The sequence below is a fragment of the Myotis brandtii genome, unplaced genomic scaffold, assembly GCF_000412655.1.
Source record: "Myotis brandtii unplaced genomic scaffold, ASM41265v1 scaffold48, whole genome shotgun sequence".
In the NCBI taxonomy this organism is placed as follows: Eukaryota; Metazoa; Chordata; class Mammalia; order Chiroptera; family Vespertilionidae; genus Myotis; species Myotis brandtii.
Window position 1 is genome coordinate 513,175 of NW_005368341.1, and position 18,320 is coordinate 531,494.

The window sequence follows — 18,320 nt, forward strand, 5'->3', positions numbered from 1 at the left end:
CATTAGTAACAAAGAAACAGAATTTCCGGAGGATGAGGCCCAGAAATCGGAATTTTAAAAAGATTCCCAGGTGATTCTAATGTGCAGCCAAGGTTGAGAACCACTGCCTAAGTTCTTTAAACTTTTTTTTAACCCTCAAGAAGGAGATAAAAGACATAAGGAGTCTCTTGAGGATTAAATGGGATGATATATTTAAGTGCTTAAATAGTGCTAGCACATACAGGTACTCAATAAATGTCCATTGTTGTTACTACTATGGTACTTCCTTATTTTAAGTGTTTTGTTTGTTTTTTATCCAGCAATTACAATAAGAGTATATGTGTCCAAGAAATACTGCACAGTACTTGAAAATCTGGTTGGAAAAGAGTATTTAACATGAAAAATTGTTCTATATAAAATTACATGGAAAAGGCCATTAAAACAGAATGTATATGATTATAATTTTTAAATTTAAAAAAATTTTTAATTACAGTTGACATGCAGTATTTTAATAGTTTCAGATGTATAACATACTGAGTTCTCTGTATGAGTTTGTTTCTGTTTTGTTTGTTCATTTGTTTTGTTTTTTAGATTCCACATATAAGTGAAATCATATGTTACTTATCTTAGTCTGATTTATTTCAATTTCACTTAACATAATTCCCTCTAGGTCACCCATGTTGTCACAAATGGCTAGATTTCACTCATTTCTATGGCTGAGTAATATCCCATTGTATATAAGCACTACCTCTTCTTTATCCATTTGTCAGCCTTTGGATACTTAGGTTGCTTCCATATCTTGGCTGTTATAAATCTGCAATGAACATAGGAGTGCATATGCTTTTTGAATTAGTGTTCTGGATTTCTTCAATAAATACCCATAAGTGGAATTGCTGGCTCAAATGGGAGTTCCATTTTTAGTTTTTTGAGGAAATTCCATACTGTTCTCCACAGTGGCTGCACCAGTCTGCATTCCCACCAGCAGTGCACCAGGGTTCCTTTTTCTCCACATCATCCCCAACACTTGTTGTTTGTTGATTTATTGATGATAGCCATTCTGACAGGTGTGAGGTGATATCTCGTTGTGGTTTTAATTTGCATTTCCCTGATAATTAGTGATGCTGAGCATCTTTTCATATGTCCTATTGGGAGAAATGTCTCTTCGGGTCCTCTGCCCATTTTTAAATCAAATCTTGTGTGTTGAGTTGCATGAGTTCTTCATAAAATTTTGGATATTAACACATTATCACATCTACATTGCTCAATATCTTCTCCCATTCAGTAGACTGTCTTTTCGTTTTGTTGATGGTTTCCATTGATTAATATGATTGCAATTCTTAAAAAGTAGCTTGTAGTAAAATATACCAAAACATGAGCAGAAATGTCATACTTTTAGGTGCTATTATTACAGGTCATTTTAAATATTTTTAATTTTTTTGAATTTTTCAATTATTCTACAATGACCATGTATTACATTTATAAACAATTTAAAAACATATACACAAAGTGACTTATTTTTCTGACTCCAAGTTTCTCCAGAGAGGTAGAATCAGAAAAAAGAAGTAAGGAGAAAAAGAGTAAGAAGCACTTATTTTTTTTAAAGCCAGATTTTATATAAGGTTATTAGTTCTGTTATATTAAAAAATACTGTTTTGAATTATTACTTTCTAGCTTTAAAGTTAAACAAAACTTACAATATGACACCTCAGTTATAGCACATTTAATCATATCTCCAGAATAATATTTCCTTTGGAGATCAGTTGATATGTATTCTCCTGCTAAAGTAAACACTAAACTTTGCAGTAAAAGGAGACTATGAGATAATGGAAATGGCCAACTAGAGCTTATGAGTAAATTTATCACTACATTATGTCATAATTAGACCACAGGTTATTTAAAAAGGCAGGAAGTCTCTCTTTTGATGAACATTAACTCAAGAAAGTAGATGGATCATTAAATCTAAATCCCAAATTTCCTGTAGCAAAACTGCTGTGGTACTGAGCTTTGAGTATGGATATTGTTACCTGCAGAATGAGAAAAGAAGTCTGTGGAAATAAGCCAGAGAAGCCTATCAGAAAGACAAAAGAAAACCAGGAGAAAACAGGTTCATTAAAGGCAAGAAAGGAGTTTATAAAAAGTAGGAAGTTATCAACAGTGTCAACTACCAAAAAGAGATAGCAAAAAGGTGAAGCAGAGTAATGAGGAAGATTTTGTTGTTGTTAATCCTCACCTAAGGATATATTTTTCCATTTGTTTTTAGAGAGAGTGGAAGGGAGGGGTGGGAGTGAAGAAAGAAACATTATCAACAATTTTGAACTTTTCTCTCTGTGACTAAAATGCTTGCTTATTTTTAAAAATAAGAAGAGTTGCCATTTACTAAGTATTGCCATTAAACTTTTCACAAATGAGCAGCCTGACGCTCACTGAAGTGAAGCTTGCTGAAGGTCACAGCATTAGTTACTATATGAACCCAGTTTATTTCTTTTGAAAGCTCATAACGCTATTCTCTCTATATCATATTGCATACTTTCTGAGTATTTGAAATTATTCTATTTTCTTATTCAACAATGTCTCAAATTATAAGAAATTCCATACATTTAATGGCAAATTTTTATGGAAAAAGTATTATCACTTAAAGATAGAAATTGCTTATAGATACACATCCGAATTTCAGAAACGTCAAAAAATAAATGTCAAAATGTTAGTAACATGGTATAACACACTTTCACTATTTCCCCAAACTCTAGTCTATAATTTCTTATCAATCTTGGTAAGGATTCTATCAGAACATCAAGATTAGAATGCTTAAATATATTTAACTTCAGAACTCAATTCTATTAACTATCAGAGTGCATTCTTTGAATTTTCTAGCTTAGATTTGAAGAAATCTATTTTTGTTGTAGGCAAAAAGGTACTTCTTAAGTCACAATATGTAGGTTAATTTTTAACAGATAAGTAATTCTACAAAATGATGAAATAGTTAAACTAAATGTTTAATAAATTAGAAGGAATAAACTAATTGTATCTACATCTAGCATACATGAAATCTCACTCTCTCTTTTTTGAAGTTAGAATTTGAGTCTTTCTTATTCAGGGGTTACTCTCACAGCTCTGAGAATGGGCTAGCTTATATCAACTAGGACCATCATTTTGCAATGAACAATGTCTCTCACACTTTATATACAAATACTGGAATAAGAGTTTACATAATTAATACAGTCTACATCACCTCTGAATTTTTATATTGGTATATTATAAAACCCCATTTTAACATTTCAAATACTGGGTCTTACTAACTTTTGAAAAGAGGTAATGAAATATCTTTCAGCTTAAGTCCATATTCTTAGTAGGGGCCATTTTTTCTCCAAAATAATAAAAACAATTTTTTTAAAAAAACTACAGAATAATATTAAGTTGGTTATTTCTGAAAGACAACTCTATGTATGGCACCCTAGTGTACTTTGATTAATTATCTCAGTTGTGATTTAGTTTCTCATCACATATGGCATTCCACAGCATGCTATGGAAACACATCAAGCCCACATGCCATCCAAATTAGAAAATAGCTTGGTTTTTCCAGTTTGTAGTAAGTGTAACTTAATTTAGTTTTTCAATTTTGCATGTTAATATAGAAAACATTTGTCTAGTTTTAGAGGTCCAAATCATTTTCTTTATGAATATGATGCTCAAATATATAAAAATGTATGTCATAAACACTGATAAATTTTACCAAGGGAAATAAATCATATATTTTAAAAGGTTTTTAAGGAATACCTGACCATAATTTACTGAAGTAAACCAATATGCTTAATGTATATTGCACAAGCCCCATGAAAACTACCTTAAGTTACAGAACTAAACACATCAGCATAAATTCTAATTCTATTATAAAGAATAACCATAAACAATCTTTGTTTTGCTGAAAATTGTTACTTGATAAAAATATTACCTAGGGATAGGTTTCATAAACATGTCTGGAACAATAATATAAGCAACCTCTGTGAGCAGGCTATTATGACAAATACATAGTAAGTTCAGTTCAGTATAACAACATACTCTAAAAAAAAGCACAGTGGACTTGCGAATGGCTATTACTTTTCATTGAATTCACAAATCATGTTGCTAGTCTGAAAGTATGATACTCCTTTAGGAACTAAGGGCTTAAAAGACATACAATTTTGCCTGCCAGGGAAAATCCAGAGTAACGGGCCACAGCTTAAACTTAGTCTAGGATAAGGTAGAACATCATTTGGAAGGTTGTGGGTTTTATCACACACAGTAGGAAGGAGGAAATCTAAAGTTTAAATTTTTAACTACAGCCATCATCAAGGATAACCAGAGTTTATCCCCAGAGTTTTAATTCTCAAGCTTTGAGTAAGTCTATAAACCACAACAGATTTGTTCTATGGGATTGTAATGGAGGGCACTGCACACAACCTTTCTCCAGATTTTTACCTGCCTGTATCAGTGAAAAGGCCAATCATCACTCATAAAGCTTAATAAAGTGCACTGTTGTAAGCCTTACTGCTTGTTACACAAGTGCAAGAAGAATACCAAATTAAGATGGTTAAGTGGTATAAATTTTACCTGAAAATGACTTCTCTGTCAACTGTGCTAAATTCAAAGACTTAAATTTTAACCTAATGTCAGAAAAAATCCAAGAGGCCAAATGAATAGTTAAAATATTACAAAGTCCTTTTCCATGAGTCAGTTATGTGCTTCAAATTTCAAAGGACCTTAAAGGATAACTCATTTTAATTTTATATTTTTCACAAATCTTCATAATACATAAAATTCAGACATTCAATTTCTAATATTTCTAGGTTGAATTAAATGTGCTCTCTTAATGTATTGTAGCAAATACTCCTTGGAGATTGTTCTGTTTCATTCTTAAAGAGGCAAAATTCTCAATGACTATTTTACTTAAAATAAATATTTATATATGTCATTTCAACATAAGTATATAGGTTATAGGATTCTAGTTGTTCAATGAAGAAAATTTGGAAAATAAAACAGAAATGAAAAAATATCATACTTCCCTTACTCAGGGATTTTTAATACAATGAGTATCAAAAAGTACCACTTGTCTCATTTGGCATTTGTAGTTCCAGAAAATCTTCCATAGGAATTTGGATGAGATTTCTATGCATATTTATGACTTATAAAGAGTAGCATACTAGAAAGATCAAATACAAGCAAACCACATGCAGGTCTCCATGCTAAGACAGCTCATCTTGTACTAGTCAGATAATGACCTGTCATGTTTACTTTATGGCTTTTCACAAAACAGAGCTTAAACAAGGATGAAAAGGTAAAATCATAACTGGCAAAGTCACTGTAAAATATGGGATGTAAATTTAAATTCTCAGTGGCACTTGTGAATATAGATGACTTGGATGAATCACTTTTAAAATAAATATTTATACATGTTCATTAACCATGTCAAAATAAGTTTCTTCGTTTTGGGTGTTTCAGCCACAGAAGTTGTTTAGTTCTATATTAAGTATACCCTAGAAAAAGACTGAATAGTGAACTGTGCCCTACATCAACCAAAGAACTTGTATACATATATGCATAACCCCTGGACACAGACAATAGGGTGGTAGAGGTCTGGAGCAGGGGCAGGGGCATGCGGGGGTGGGGTGGGCTAGAAGGGTCAATGGGGGGAAAAGGGGACATATGTATTACTTTCACCAATAAAGATTTAATTTTAAAAAAAGTAAAACCTTTGCCTGAGATTACAATTTTCAATATAACTTTTAAATTTTAAATAATAAACTTTATTAAAATAAGTTAATTTATTACCTCAAAAAATACAATATTGTCTATCTTATATGTAAGTATACATTGTAATTTTTAAGTGTCAGCTAAAGTTTAATTTGGGTTTTGCATTGTGTGTATTTGTTTTACAATTCTAAAAAAGTTACTTTTTAGCTTGAAAACTTTAATAACTGAAGAATTCATAAAATACATAAAACAGTTATTATTCCTGACTGCTTTTAATTTGAGGAGCTTATAAAAAATATAAACATCCACCCTTAGTCCCTCTCTCTCTCTCTCCTTCCTGCACAATTCAGTCTAAAAGCCATCAAATTATGGTAAACAAAGTAGGTATCAATGTAGGGTGGAGGTAAAGGGTGAAAGAGATTAGTTTTGTATCAGGGGATTAATCATGTAAGAATATACAGGGTGTCCCAAAAAATGTATACACGGTGTATATACAGTGTTTATTAAAATACATTTCATTTTCAAAATGTAATAGAGTCTAGAGCTATCAGCTGTTAAGTGTGTGACAGCATTATGTCTAAAATTACAATGTATATACATATCTTATCAAAATGTGTCACAAAGACACAAAGTGAGCAAATGCCAACAGATTTGCTCAGTGTAGGGCAAACCTTCAATTTGTAAAAAATACAGTATCTGTGAAGTGCAATAAAAAGAGATATACCTGTACATACATCTAGTCTTTGGCACTGTCTACGGAGAAGAGCTAGTAGGAGCAACATCCCATGTTGCTCATCTAGTACCCATTATCTTAGTTTCTAAATACCATTCTCTACTAAGAGGAACCAGAGTTCCTTGGAGAAATATCTGGTTCCAGGAATAGGGGGATGGGAAGTGCAAATTGAGCCTGGAACATTTTTAGTAAGAATATACTCAAAGATTGCTGTTCATGTCAAAAGGACACAAATGCCAACTTGAAGAGACAGACATCAGCCTGAAGCCATTCACCAAATTTGGGACAATTTGAACATCAAAATAATAATAAAGCCACGGGGGGGAAAACAGAAAATGAAAATTTGATGAGGAATAAGATATTTAATAGTTTCAAGGTTCTTCCCCACAATTTACTTATTAATTAGAAAGAGGAAGAGAACGGAGAAGACTTCCAGATAACTCCTTGATTCAAGTAATTAAAGTTAACATCACCAGCTATGGTTCAAATCAAAATCATATGTCACCTGATAGAAAGTATACTGCAGCACATCAAAGATACGTAACTGCTCTGTAATCTTCAAAAGTGGCAAGATAATAAAAGTCAAAAATTGTCGGACAAAGATTAGAGACTAAAGAAACTTGAAAACTAAATGCAGCAAGTGATTCTGTACTGGATTCTTTTGCTATAAAGGACATTACTGGGCAAATGGCAAAACTTGAATGGGGTTTGAGGATTACATGGTAATAATGTATCAACATTCATTTCCTGATTTGGGGAGGATATATTTTTGATATGTAGGAGGATGAAAACACACTAACAGATGTAAAGCAGAGGTGTGACAAATACGCTTTCTGAAAGATTACTCAAGTAGCAGTATTAGGACTATGGTCTTCAAATACTAAAAATATTTAAATAGCTTTTCAATCACTGGTCAAACAGTTTAGCAAATACAATGCAAGTTTTCTAACAATGTGCCATCCTAATGGATTTCCATTCAGAGTTCAAAGGCCTACTTAATCCCTAGTAGAGAGGAAGAAACAAAAACAAAAAATACCTACTCTTCTCAATGGCTACAGGCACTGAACTGCATTTAGGAAATGTATGATGCACTCCCAAACTATGTGAAATATGTCCCCTTGCATTTTCAATATCCGTTACTATATAACTTAACAAAGCCACTCTTTGTGTTTAATATAATGCTACAAATTTATAGTAGTATAGAGCCTTTCAAAAGAATGTATGCAAAAATACATATTTATAAAAGGCAATAAATCCTTTTTCAAAAATTGCTTTCCTAATTTGCTTGTTAAGGTTAGGAGGAAACCCTAAACAAAAACAAAACAAAACAAAAAAACACACTTAAAAAAAATTATTTTAGACTACAAAGAGTCCCACTAGAAAACTATTTAAAATATATAGTATGCCACTATTTGTTCATTTAAATTCAATTTCTGGAAAGCATTTTAAAATTATGCATTAAAACCTTTTGATATTAAATATGCTCCCTCTTAAATCTGGGTCTTAATAAAATTAATGGAAAATAATTATTGATATTGTATAGTTTAAAACCTCATGCAAAATGATTTATTTATTATTAAATAAAATGCCTACTATGTTCTATGTTAATAATTATTGTACAAACATATAAACTTTTAATAAATATGTTACTTTATAAGATCTTTAAATATTTTTTTCTGTAAAACTATTTTTAATAAATAAACATTTACAGATGGCCTCTGTGGTAAGCTGGAGCAAATAATTTTAACTATTGATAGAAAGAATACTTTTGATTCCCTGATTAGATAGGAATTCAGTATCAATTTTAACTTACTCTAGGACAGATAAATGCATATGTGGTATTTTAAAAAAGATGGTTTGATGTCCATATTACAATAGACAGTTAAGAAAGAACAATTTGATTAACCCACAGCTGACCAGAATGTCTTAATTCAAATATATTCAATATTTCTGTCAAATGAACCAAAGCATTAGGAGTTCAGCTACTCACACACTTTAAAGAAACACAATAATCTTAAACTGTAGATTACCACCACTTAAGGGTATAATAATGATATACAAAAGACATAACTTTAATAGTTTATTTCTTGAAATAAACTATTAAAGACCTGATTAGAAATGTCATCCTTCCTACTTAGCTAAAATATCAGAAATGAATTTTAGAATATAAAAACTAGTTTAAAAAATACAGAGCATATAAACATTCACAATATACTTATTTATGTTAAGATGAGTCATCTACAAAATAAAACTGGATTTTGCTGATTATTCTTTTTGTTAACATTTATACATATGACTCAAGTCAGAATTTCCCTGCTATTCCCTATTCCCCAGGTGTGGTAAATTAGCAGAGGGTGACTTTTTTGGCTACCATAGCACTATTTAATCTATTACAATAATATAGAGACCATACAAAACAGCTAAAATATTTCATAGAGGAAATTTATATAATTTAGTAGAGCTATTTATTCCTTAACTTAAGGGCAATAAAATCACTGTGGCAATATATTTTTTTAAATTGCATTAGATTAAAATATTAACCCTTCATATTCCAATTCTCTTTAAAGTTAGGAAGCTGATGGTAGATATAGAAAAGCCATCAAAATGAAGGGAAACAATACTTTTCCTTATAGGTTTTCCCCCTTACCTTAGAAGATGAAGAATCACACTCCTGACATATCCATCCATAGCCTGTTTGTTTAGGAGACTTTTTCAAAGGAGGATCCAAACAGCCAAAATGGTAGCACAGTCTGCATTCATCACATCTGCAGGGTAAACAGATTGAAGGTATATCTAAATAGTATTTTAGAAAGCATCTTTTTCAAAGACAAATAGCAAACGATTGCCCCTTTCAACTTTATCATTGTTAATTCTACCTTTAGCTCACAAGATTATTAAATTAGTGTTTATGACAAAAACAATCTAAACCTAAAATAATGGTAGGAAAAACAAAATATAACAAATTTAACAAATGATAAAAAAAATATCATTCAGAACACTTTGTAATAGAAATGTTAAGGACATATGAATGAATATATGTGTTTAAAACTAACACAATTTTGATTTTGAACTTCAAGAATTAATCATTTGCCCATTAGATAGCTTAAAAACATATGATACATATAATTCAAGATTATGAATTCAATTCACTACATTGTGATTATTCTAAAAATTTTTAGAACTCTAAGCAATTCTACAGGCTACGTACACTAATCTGTAATCAATTCTATACAATTTATATCTCATCACTCTTTCTCAAAGTTAATGTAGATTATAAATAAACTTTCCAAATTTTATAGCATGCTATCACAATCTATAGCAAATAAAAATCATTCTAAGAACTAGATGTAATTTTCTCAAAATTTACCTGTCATTTTTTCTCAGTGTATTTGGTTTTCAAAGGGCTTTCTAGTACATTTCAAATCTTTTTAATAAATGTTTTGGTAGTGTCTTTGCCACCTATGATGTACAAAATCTAAGAAAACTATCATACCTATTCTTCGTTTCAGATAATCTCATCCTGCTGACAATGAAGAAAGATCTGTATTATTTCAGTGTCTTATAAAAATAATTTTTTATCAGTTGGAATGACATGACCAAAATTTAACAACAAATAACAAAGATGTATACATCTTATAGAAAGACTTATATTCCTCCCTTTCTTTGTGCTCTTTTTAAGTAAAAAAAAAAAAACTTTCTCCAAATCAATCTGTCAGATTCTCTTTATATATTGTTTCTCTTACTGATTGAAAACTTTAAAAGTTGAGATATCCACAACTAAGAAACCAAGGGGAAAATTATAGGGCCCAAGTTACTTGAATATATACTAACTACTAGTTAATAACCTTTCTTAGAAAAAAGGGGAAACAGCTATTTTTATACACAACACACAAAAACTGTTGATTTTTCTAAAATCACAATAAATAGGATTACAAATATACATTTATACTAAATATTTCATATAATGCTACAAAACCCAATCTCTCAAAGAACCATTTTAGGAATCAGGAGTTTTCAGAAAAGTTAGCAACTTAGCCAAGTTATTCAGGTATAAAGAAGCTTAAAACACAATTATATGTCATAAACTTATGCATTTCTTCCTCTACAACATTCTCCTTATTAGACTCAAGAAGTGGAGTTAGCAGGGGAAAAAGTTTACTGTGATAATTCTAGCTAATGAAAAAAATAAAATCAAATAAGAATAATAGTACTTTATTTACTATGCCAGTATTATAAATGAACCATCCAAATTATATTTAAAAGCAGTTAAAATATTTAAATATCTGTGTTCTGACATTAAGAAATAATAGATAATACTAGCTAACATCAAATATAATACAGACAAAATGACAAACCCACACAATTTATGTTCTTTCTTCTCAATTCAATTTATTTAGCTTTCAATAGTTAAAATTTCTGTTAAACATATGGATGGTTATGAGAACCTTTAGAGTATAAACATTTCTGAGTTTATGAGAATGTAGATATTTCTAGATAGCTGAGGCCATATTCCTTCAAGCAAACTAGTATTTCAATCGTCTTTGAAAGGGAAATTTGAAAAGAATCATATTCTTTACTTCAAGAAAATACATTAAACATAATTTACACGCTCTTTCTCATCTCAGGGTCATGAGTATGGGTAACAGATGTTGCTATGTGTCTAACAGTGTATCAGCCTTTTGTGTTTGAGTGAATAACATCAATTTGCTGTTCTGTCTGAATTCTTGTATTCAACATTTTTATATGTTTTCAGAGTCCTCACTTGCTTGAAAAGTATCAGCCACTGTTTTCTGATCTTGTCAGTGTATTTGTTTAAGCAGCATTTCCCCAACAGTAATTTGTTATGGATTCAGAAACCAGACCACTAACCTCATTAAGACAAATTGACAGTAAAAAGACACAAAAATGAGAATTTCTACTGAGCTAAGTATATGGACACAATTTTCAGTGACTATATTTTTTGCTTAACTTTAGGTTTTTGGGCAATATTCCTTACAGTTCAGAATGCCAATAATCTGGGCTCTTGATAGGTGAAGGGTTTAGATGTTAATGTTTTCCTAGTTCATATCAAATTACAACATAATTACTGCATATTTCCTTTATAACTGTCAAAATAACTTATACGTTAAGATTTCCATTGTATAATTCAAGTCAAACACCATGATGAATATAAAGGTGAATCTTAATTCATTATTTTTTACCTTCATGTACGCAGGTGATTCTTGCTGGAATAGCTATGAATTTCCAGCTAATAAACTAAGAACAAGTTTGTTACATTGATATAGTTCCAATTTGTAGATGATTTCAGTTAATAGTAAAATCAAGTTATCTTTCAGCTCAAGAATAAATGCAAAAGCGTAAAGAAAGGTTTATATGCTAGATTTCTTAGGATATAATGTTGAAGTATATGCCATTTGGAAATGAGCTGATCCTTATTAATTCTTTCAATAGTGACACATTTTAGAGTGACTTAGTCTACATGTGGAGCTCTGTATTTGTGATGGGGCCCAGAGGAGAGGAAGAATTTGCTTGTCTGAATTAAGGGTGGTACTTATCTCAGGTTATAGCTCGCTCACCAGTAAATAAAAAACTGCAATTCCAAGACTAAATTTAAAAAGGAGTAGTTAATACACTTAGGAACTGCCAAAATCCAGGAAAGAAAATAAACAAAAACAAAAAGAAATAACTCAATCTTGAAATCCATAGCTCTGTTAATAAGTAAATATACAAATGTAAGCTCTTTCTAGAAATAACTAAAATTATTTCCATGAGGAAAAAAATCCGTTTTTTTTTTCTACGCTAGAATATTGAAGAAATCTTTGTGCTGATAAAAATATACTGAATGACACAATGAACTTGAGCAGAATTTGCAAGAATATACCACAGACAAATGTAAGAGATATCATTAAGAATCCTACGAATCAAATAACAATGTAAATGATGGAAACAGTGGGTTTCTTATTTCATGCACACACACACCATTTGGTAAACTTTAGCAAATTCTGTCAGAACAAATTCTGGCTATGTTACAAATTTGTATCATTTTAAAAACTCAAAAATTAGAAATACATAAGGGCCTGCAATCATTCTGCTACCTAAAAGCAAAGTAGAGTTGAAGTAGTTAGTGATGAAATTATTATTGTTTGTCTCTACCTCTACTTCTTACATATACTTGGAAATACATAATTATAGCGCATATATAGTATATATTTATCAAAATAAATAGTGAATAAAATGTTTTAAAAATCTTTTGCAAAAGCAGTCATTGACCCACAAAAGCATAGTGATATAATAATATACTTTATTAAATAATGCAAATGTCTATGTAATAAAAACAGACTATTATACCAATAGCACATATGTTAAATAGGAAGGAAATGTCTTAAAATATTCAAAGAGAATATAAAACGAACCTGTAAAGAAACACTATGAAATTTTTAATAAAATGCAAACTGGATGCTTAAAGAAGTATCCTTTAAACATCTAATAAATAATGTACACATTAACACTATAGGGCACTCTAAAATTACAATTTTAAATGAGATTAAATGAATCCCATTTATAAGATAAAAGGAAAACTGATTGTTTAATTAGATTCTTATTAAATACAATTTCCTAGGCATCAGATTAATAATGGATCCAGAAAATAAAGCAGCTATATATATGGCCTTTTACACAATAATTTAACAAAATGCAGTGAGCAAATAAACATATTTCTATATGTATTTAAAATACTTACTTAGCACATGGTTAAGTATAGCACCCTAGACAAAGAAGAGGAAGAAAATGATTTATGTTCATATGTCCTATGATCCATATAACAAGCAATCGATCATGTTTATCTGATTGCTGAGAATATACATACAATTCAAAGAGAGACAACTGATTTATTTCCTCCTGTGCCCAAGAAACAGGCTAAAAACCAATGTTCCAAAGGGTTTCATTAACTCCCCTAATATCCAGTTGATAATTTCACTGGGATAGTACACTAAATAACTACTTTTTAAACTAACAGAAACAATTAAGTGCATGTCCTATGCATATAATTTGTAACTAAAATAAATGTCAGGAAGAAGCGATATCCCCAACATGTGATTTGAAAAGGAATGTACATTTTTTATGATCAAGTTGATCCATAATCAAGCTATTTTTTATGTCATGAAAACATTTTATTTAGATCCCTTCCAGGTCTATATGGAGTAAAATACAATACTGACTCTAAACATAGATACTATTACATCTGTTCACTTAAAAAAAAAAAAAACACCACCCTAAATACTGAGAGAATTCATAGATTGGATTTTTTTACTTTTCCATCATTCCATGTATAAGTTCTATACAAGAAAGATAAAAAGAATTTGTCTTGAATATTAACATTACTTAAACAAAATCTTACTAGCAGCTTAAACACCTACACAGATCTGTCAACCAGGAGGGAAAGATTCTTTCATTGAACAGTAACCAATTACTGCAGTTATTCATTTTAAAAGATGGAGAAGATGCAGGTCTGTGGCCCATGAGTTAAATCACTTTTAACATAATACAAACACGCACAAAATTCTGCATTCTACAATATTAGAGTAACATTTAATATCAATAAAGACATTTTTTCTTTTATTTTACAATCTTAGTGCAAACCATTTATATAAGCATTTTCTAAACAAAATAACTAGAAAATGTCTTTATAGCATATTTCACAAATATAAGACTAATGTGAAGGCCTTACACACTTTTTTCATTAGTGCCACTATAGACTTTTATCACAGCCAGTAATGAATGAAAGAGTGGTAAGAAAGACAGAACTATTTTTTATACATGAAAGTATATTAATTGGAAAAATATATGGATAATTATCAAAATCCTAATTCATATTTAATGATCACTTAAATAACAAGATCACTCCAGTTAGCTACATCTGCACAACCAGGTTACAAGATTAAAAGTGAAACAAAAAAATGAAACATGAAATCAAAGAATTCATATAAAAATACACAGTAAGGTCAACTACCTCTTCACAGCATGAGAGAATGATTCAACATTTCCATACCTGAAACACGTCTGCTTTGTTCTTTAATAAACTGATCTCCATCTGCTCATGCCCCTGGAAATGTTTCAGCCGTACAACCTGCTGTGCTCAAGCCCCACATAACTTTGTATTTACCTGTTCATAATTAACTAATTATGCCCTAATCAATAGTGTAGATCTTCATTTTACAATGTAAATCAGATAAATGAAATAATGACTAGGGGTCAATCTCATTTTATTTACAAAGCCCAGCGTGAGCATCCAATTTCATTATTTCTTATGTGCCTGAACAGCAGTGAATCTTATCAGCAGACCTGCAGAAAGTCTTAGAGGGAGTGCTGGGAGAAAGAGGTCTACATTTTTATTAAGAATGTATTTGCAAAGCATGTCCATCTCAGAAATATTTTTATGCACAATCCTTAGTATATGTAAAATGTAACAAAGTGCTGACTCAGATTACAGAAAAAGATTTCTGCCTTCATATGCCATACAGCACTAAAGCTGAATCTCTTATACAAGTTTCAACCCATCAAAAACTATTTCAGAAAATAAAATTAACAATGTTAATACTTCATTCTGCTGCAGAGAGTCCTTCTAAATTCCTTGAATAGATTTTGGTGAAATATTCATAAAATATGCCATACTGGGAATCAAGCAAAACAGTGGTAACTTTTGTCAAATAAAGAATATTAAGTGTTTAAAAAGGGGGGGGGGGGGAGGGGGGACATCTGTAATAGTCTCAACAATAAAAGATTAAAATTAAAATAAAAAGAGTGGTCTCATTAAGTAGTAGAATATAAACCCAGGAAAATACGATAATGGGTGTGAATATTCTTATTGTTTATGGTCAGTAATCAGTTTTTAATATAAATGTAAAATTAGATAAAAATTCAAGAAACACATAATAAACAAAGATATTTAATGATAGAGAAATATCATTTCTAAATTTAAGATGGATAAAGGTTAAGGCTAAATTTTGTTTTCATGTTCAAATATCCTAATTTCAAATCTTTTTTCAAAAAGAATTAGTGGATTATGGATGAAGATACATGTTTCTTGATTCATTTCTGAATCTAAAATATTGCTTCCCTCATAATAGGTATAAAATAAACATTTAACTGAATTTATGAAAATGAAGAAATGATATTGTATGTGTTGTAGATGAAACTACCACAAACATTTTTATACGGAAACAAATATTTTTAAAAATGTAAGTGCCTTTTTAAGGATATTAAAACAACAATCAATCAATGTCAATCACAACACAATGATTCTTTCAAAAATATATACAAATGGTTCTCAAAGTGGTGTCCCTGGCCGGCAGCATCAGCATCACCTGGGGACTTGATAGGAATGCACATTTTCAGGCCTCACTGCAAACCCACTGCATCAGAAACTGCTGGGAGCCAGGAGGAGGGAGTAAAGCAGGGAGAAGGAAGAGGAGGAGGGAAATATGGCAGAAATCCTGATGCACTGTAAAGGCTGAGAACCACTACTTGTGTCATTCTTGTATTCCAGTCATTTCATTTCCTTTCTGATATTTTAGTGTTTTTTCTTTCCCCGTTGCATAACAAACAGCCATCATTTATCTATTGTGCAGTTTTCTCTCACATTTGTCTGTGAATTGGTCCATATTTTATTAAGCACATATTAGTATTTTCTTTGCATAGCAACTGGACCATTATGGTAAAAATTAATTTTGTACCGTGAAAGCATTTAGATTATTTGGAGTAAGTGTTTTCTACTCCCTTCAGAAGTTCTCTTATTCCAAATACCTGTTTCTAGGACCAATAATTACGAGTTATGCAGTTTATATTTGTGATGGGTGACAAATATTCTTAGGGCTAGCCTATCTACCATTGAAGGCTGCAAGACAGAGAATAATAATGTAGTATTCTAATTAGAACCAAGGTGGAAGGGATTGTGATTAATGGTTATACCAAAACCACAAGGCTTAATGATTTCTAAGGAAATCTAAAATTATCACTAGCAATTTCTCACCATATATCAAAGGAGGGCCAGGGTATAACACATTAGCACATTCTTTTCAGAAAATGGCAATGTGTAATTTTTCTTAAAATCAGTTGGAGTCCAGGCAATACTAATAATTATCAACATTAGTAAACTTATGTAGTAATAAATAGTAAGTCCTTTCTTATTCTTAAAACAAAAGCTTCCTGGTTTGCTATAGGTAGTAATACTTTTCCTCCAATGTTATAAGAACTTTTGATAATCCTTAATCTCAGTTTATACATATTTTATATACATATTACTATTATCCAATAATATGGTTGATTACTATAACTATAGATTACTAGTAACTTTACACTTGCTTTTGATTATCTATCACATTGCCTACTCTATTCCTAAAGTTTAAACTATTTTCATTTGCCACTATACCTGAAAAGATGTCCAAAACCACATTTATAGATCAAGAAATTCCAAGAAGCAAGTTGACAATTTACATGTATATGTGCATTTCAATTTCAGCAAAGAGTCTCTTCTAAATCAGTTCAAGATGGAGTGATGAAATATTCAACAAATTTCTGTAGTTGCCTTAAACCTCGATCATTAAAGCTTGAAGATCAAAATTTAATTCTGTAAACTTCTGGAAAGATAAAGATGTTGATGAAGATCTTTCAGCTGGCAACTTGTATAGTCAATAAGCTTTGTATCTCTCTCCTTATTTCTTAACCTCATCCTTAAGGTTGAAAAAATAAAATTATACTGAATACAGAAAGTTTGTATTATGTCAATAAGGACTGAATAAATTTGGGCATTACTAAAAAATATCTAGAGATCAACACAGACATACTCTTACTTAGGAGCTTCAAATCTGAAGTTGTAAAAATTTCATGCTAATAATACCAGCGCTTTCACACAATGAGTCAAAACTAGAATACATATGCTTTACAAGTCTTTCACTCTTACTGAATATGATAAATAGAAATAATGTTTAGTGTAAGAGTCTATAATTGTTTCTCAATGTAGCATTTCATATATGAATATATATATTGAGTTGGATGAAGCAGAATAGCAGACTAATGGAATGCATTGTCTTTCTTGTTTGTTACTGGTAGTGATCAACAACAGTAATAGCACATTGCAGTTAAGTCCCATCGGCTTCCATAGCTCTTCAGTAAGTCCAAATACTGTATATCATCATTTGCCAAAGAAGCAAGAGGGAAAAACATTACTTAATAGGACAATTCTGACAAGACATTATCTAGTATTTTTCAACAATGCACATATCAAATATTTCTGATTAGTGCAAAAAAAAATAGAAAAAAAAGTCCACACAGGCAAATTAAATGCCTTGTCAGTCCAGGTAACAAACCAATCAATTACATTCTATCCAAACCTGACAAGCAAAGGCAACTTTTTGCAGTGATAAGCTTATGGGAAGGACAAGATAGCTGTTCTCCTTTACTTTATGTACTCTATTGAGAGTGTTATCCACATTTTTAAAATCACACTTATAAAAGAGGTTTCCAGGATTGCCTCCGAGGATGAGCTGTGGCAGAGTTGGGTCTCATGAAGGGTATCTACACAGTAAAGTGATAAGAAAAGAACATTAACATTTAAAGATCATAGCACTCTGCACTATGTCTTACGAAACATACTAACAACACCACAGTAGATTCAAATAACATATGATCTGGTCCAGAGATACATACCCTAAACCTAAATGCCAAGATCTTGTGTAGGGTTTTTACTAGTTAAAATGGAACTAATTTTTCACTTGAAACATTGAGTTGCCTCTCTTTAATTATTATTACTTTTAGTTGTGTCAGAAAAAGTCTATCTTACTAAGACAAAACGAAAATAAATGATGAAGGGTTTGTATTTACATAA

The 18,320-nt window shown here is 30.8% G+C and overlaps 1 protein-coding gene across 5 annotated transcripts in view; it reads right to left on the reverse strand.

Annotated features, from left to right (window-relative positions):
- PHF14 (PHD finger protein 14) overlaps positions 1-18,320 on the reverse strand; it is a 154,363-nt gene that overhangs the window by 46,767 nt on the left and 89,276 nt on the right. For 3 of the 5 annotated variants that reach the window (XM_005876034.2, XM_005876033.2, XM_014547632.1), the window contains exon 17: positions 9,087-9,204. In XM_005876034.2, coding sequence (XP_005876096.1) covers positions 9,087-9,204 — 118 coding nt within the window. Of the gene's footprint in view, positions 1-9,086; positions 9,205-13,178; positions 13,204-14,685; positions 18,011-18,320 lie in introns of those variants that run through there. The other 2 variants (XM_014547633.1, XM_005876035.2) reach the window with 2 other exon arrangements.